Source organism: Nicotiana tabacum, chromosome 22, assembly GCF_000715075.1.
Source record: "Nicotiana tabacum cultivar K326 chromosome 22, ASM71507v2, whole genome shotgun sequence".
In the NCBI taxonomy this organism is placed as follows: domain Eukaryota; kingdom Viridiplantae; phylum Streptophyta; class Magnoliopsida; order Solanales; family Solanaceae; genus Nicotiana; species Nicotiana tabacum.
The window spans coordinates 54,608,389-54,611,579 of NC_134101.1; the positions used below are offsets into that span (position 1 = coordinate 54,608,389).

The 3,191-nt window shown below is 38.1% G+C and overlaps 1 protein-coding gene across 2 annotated transcripts; it reads left to right on the forward strand.

The window, feature by feature from the left end:
- The first annotated feature begins 373 nt into the window (after window positions 1-373).
- On the forward strand, window positions 374-2,813 carry LOC107826055 (F-box/WD-40 repeat-containing protein At5g21040-like). 2 transcript variants are annotated; one of them, XM_016652995.2, is made up of 2 exons: window positions 374-500; window positions 958-2,813. In XM_016652995.2, the coding sequence occupies exon 2, from the start codon at window positions 993-995 to the stop codon at window positions 2,604-2,606; it is 1,614 nt and encodes a 537-aa protein (XP_016508481.1). In that variant the 5' UTR covers window positions 374-500; window positions 958-992; the 3' UTR covers window positions 2,607-2,813. The 2 variants fall into 2 exon arrangements, with proteins under 2 accessions (XP_016508481.1, XP_016508480.1); XM_016652994.2 differs by having other exon boundaries at window positions 384-585.
- The last annotated feature ends 378 nt before the right edge of the window (window positions 2,814-3,191 follow it).

Here is a 3,191-nt window from a genome sequence, read left to right on the forward strand (position 1 = left end):
GTTTTTACCGATATAATCTAGTGGTCAATCAAATAGATTGAGAAATATGAGGCTTTAGGTTCGAATTCTAACAAAGACATAATCATTAGATGATTTTTTTCAATTTAGTGGACATAATTATCTAATACATAAGAAGTAACAGCATATACAATAATATATTGTATAATTACATTTTTGTAATAAAATAAAAATTGATGAGCGGGTCAATTAATTTATGGTTCTTTATAAATTTATTTTTAATTTTATAATTCTATTTTTTGTTTACATATGAGATATTTACTTTTCTCCATCTTTTACGTATAAAAATCTAAAAAGATCATTTTATTAATTTTAAAATTATAAAGTAGTTTGATATACAAATAACACAGTATCTCCCTAGTACTTTCGTAAGACCCATACACCAGGTTATCTTCCACCGGCCGTTTCCTCGTACTTGTCACCCACAGTCACTTTAGACACCGTCAATCTCGATCTCTCTGTCTGAACTCAAATATCTTTTTGTAAGTCTCTCTCGGAACTTCTCCCCTAGAATTTCAAACCCTAATTCATAGCAAATTTGCAAAAAAGAATCGTTTTTCCCTTTAGGTACTATAACAACTTATTCTCTATTCAATTCTTCATTTATCTTCCATTTTGCGATCTGTTCAGATACTTTCTTTATTTCCTTTTGTGATTGTATAGAAGTTCTTTTCATCTGTGGAGATTGATTCCTGAGGCTGTTGGTGAAATTGAATTAGGGTCCGTGTTAGAATTTCTGGGTCTTTCTCCAATTTTTGGTTTTTGAAAAATCGTTTTTTTCTAAAACTTTTTCTGGACTTCAATTGTTTTTAAGGTTTTGGCTATTTGAGCTTTCTTACTGTATTGTTGAATATTAGCTTGTCGTTTGTTATTCTTATGGTTGTGTTTCTTCATTGAAACAGTGGTTTTGTATTTCTTTCTGATACTTGATAATTTTAGGGCTTCAATCTTCATAAGTTTAGGGAGCTATTTTTATGGCATTTGAATGCCAAAAAGGTACTGAGAGTTTGAAAATTTGCTCAATTGAACCTGCTAAGAATCGAGATAATTTGACATTAGCCTCAGAGGAAAGAAAACCCTCGTATAAATTAGATGCAAAAGGTGGTATTGTGAATTCTAAACGCAAAGAGCTGCTTATTGTTAATGAGGTTCTTCCTGATTGTCGGTCTATCACTGAACTTCCTCCGGTATTGATCTCGGAGATACTTAACTGTTTAGAACCGAAGGAGCTTGGTATTGTTTCGTGTGCTAGTACATTATTGTATCGTCTTGCGTCTGAGCACCATGTGTGGAAGGAGTTCTATTGTGAGAGGTGGGGGCAGCCGACATGTCAGGCACCTTTTGGTGCAGAGCATTCGGGTGAGAAGTCATGGAAGGAGCTCTTCGTGGAGAGAGAGTTCCGTAGTAAAACATTTATGGGGCGCTATACTATTGATATGTTGTATGGCCATACTGAGGATGTTAGGGCAGTTTTTATTTTATCTTCGAAGAAGCTTGTGCTTACTTCAGGGTATGATCAGATAGTACGAATGTGGGACTTGGAAGAAGGGCTGTCAATTGCATCATCTCGCCCTCTTGGCTGCACTATCCGTGCAGTTGCAGCTGATTCGAGGCTCTTAGTGGCTGGGGGTACTGATGGATTCATACATGGTTGGAGAGCGAATGACGAAAATCCACATTTATTTGATCTTGGAGCTCCTGAGAACCAGAATATGGAATTCCGAGTTTGGGAACATGATGGGCCGATAACATGCCTTGCGTTGGATTTCAATAGGATGTATAGTGGTTCATGGGACACGAGTATTCGTGTTTGGGATCGATCTTCTTTGGAGTGTTTGAAAGTTTTGATACACAATGACTGGGTTTGGAGCCTTGCTCCCCATGATACAACAGTGGTGAGCACAGCAGGCTCGGATCTTTATGTTTGGGACATTAATAGTGGGTCAAAACTTGCTATCATCAAGAATGCCCATGCTGGTTACACTTATTCTCTGGCACGAAGCCACACCGGGAAGCTTTTGTTCACTGGTGGGGAAGATGGAGCAATACACATGTTTGAGATCTTTCGAAATGCTAGGTGTCATGTCAGGCGGGTTGCAACTTGGATTCCTCACTCAAGTGCTGTTAATTCTCTTGCATTTGAGTTCCCTTGGCTTGTTTCAGCTTCGAGTGATGGAAAACTTTCACTTATTGATGTGAGAAAGCTGTTGAGAACAAACCGGAATTCCACACTGACTAAAGCTGACAATCCGGTTGACATTGTTGAACTGCCACAAAGAATGCTGCATGGTTTTGGGAGCAATTTGTTTGCTGTGGATGTTGGATCTAACCGTATTGTGTGTGCTGGTGAAGAAGGTGTTGTCAGGATCTGGAACTTCTCTCAAGCTTTGGAGATCGAGCAGCGGGTCCAAGTGCTAAGAGGTTTAAGGTTAGAGAACAGAGTGAGAAGGCGTAAGCATCAACTGGAAATGAATGGTAAAGGTAGACATGGTGATCAGTGCTCATTTGCAGCAAAGAAGAACCAAATGGATGGTGATAGGAACAGCTGGCACAACAGGCGTAGGATGACTTGGAAAGTGAAGGCCTAGAAGTGACTGCAGTTTGTCATTGATCCACAGAGTAATTCTATTTTGCTAATAGCTAATCATGTATGTATGAAAAAGCATATTTTTGGTTTAAGGCTTCCTTAATTTTACCTCTTTCGCATTTATACTGGCATTTGAAGTGAAGGTACAAACTGTATCCTTTACAACTGTTTCGCTTATTTCTCTTATTTGATCTGTTTCTTCTGGCAACACTACAAGGGCTTGTCTACTTTTACTTTCTGATCAATTTAGGATGTAACAGTGTTTCTCTTAATTGGCTGATGTTGGCTATGAAATCCTTAATTTCAAAGTTGTGCTGGCATAGTGAGAAATTAAATGGAGTAATATCTTGCCTAATTTTACATGAAAATGTCAGAACGGTTTCAGGAATTTTATAGTGGATGCAGAATCTAGTGTTGCTTTTAACATACAATGATTTCGTAGAGACTAGTTCTGATTTGATGAGCCAAGGCAGAGAGGCTGTTTTGTGATTATCCTCTTGATTGAGCACAGTTATTTGTTGCTGTGAATTTTCAAAATTGATCAAGACTGGCCAAGAAAGGGGTACTACACCCATATCTTACAGTC

Bases quoted from the DNA above. Each gene is read 5' to 3' on its own strand.
- LOC107826055 (XM_016652995.2), top strand. From the start codon at position 993: ATGGCATTTGAATGCCAAAAAGGTACTGAGAGTTTGAAAATTTGCTCA.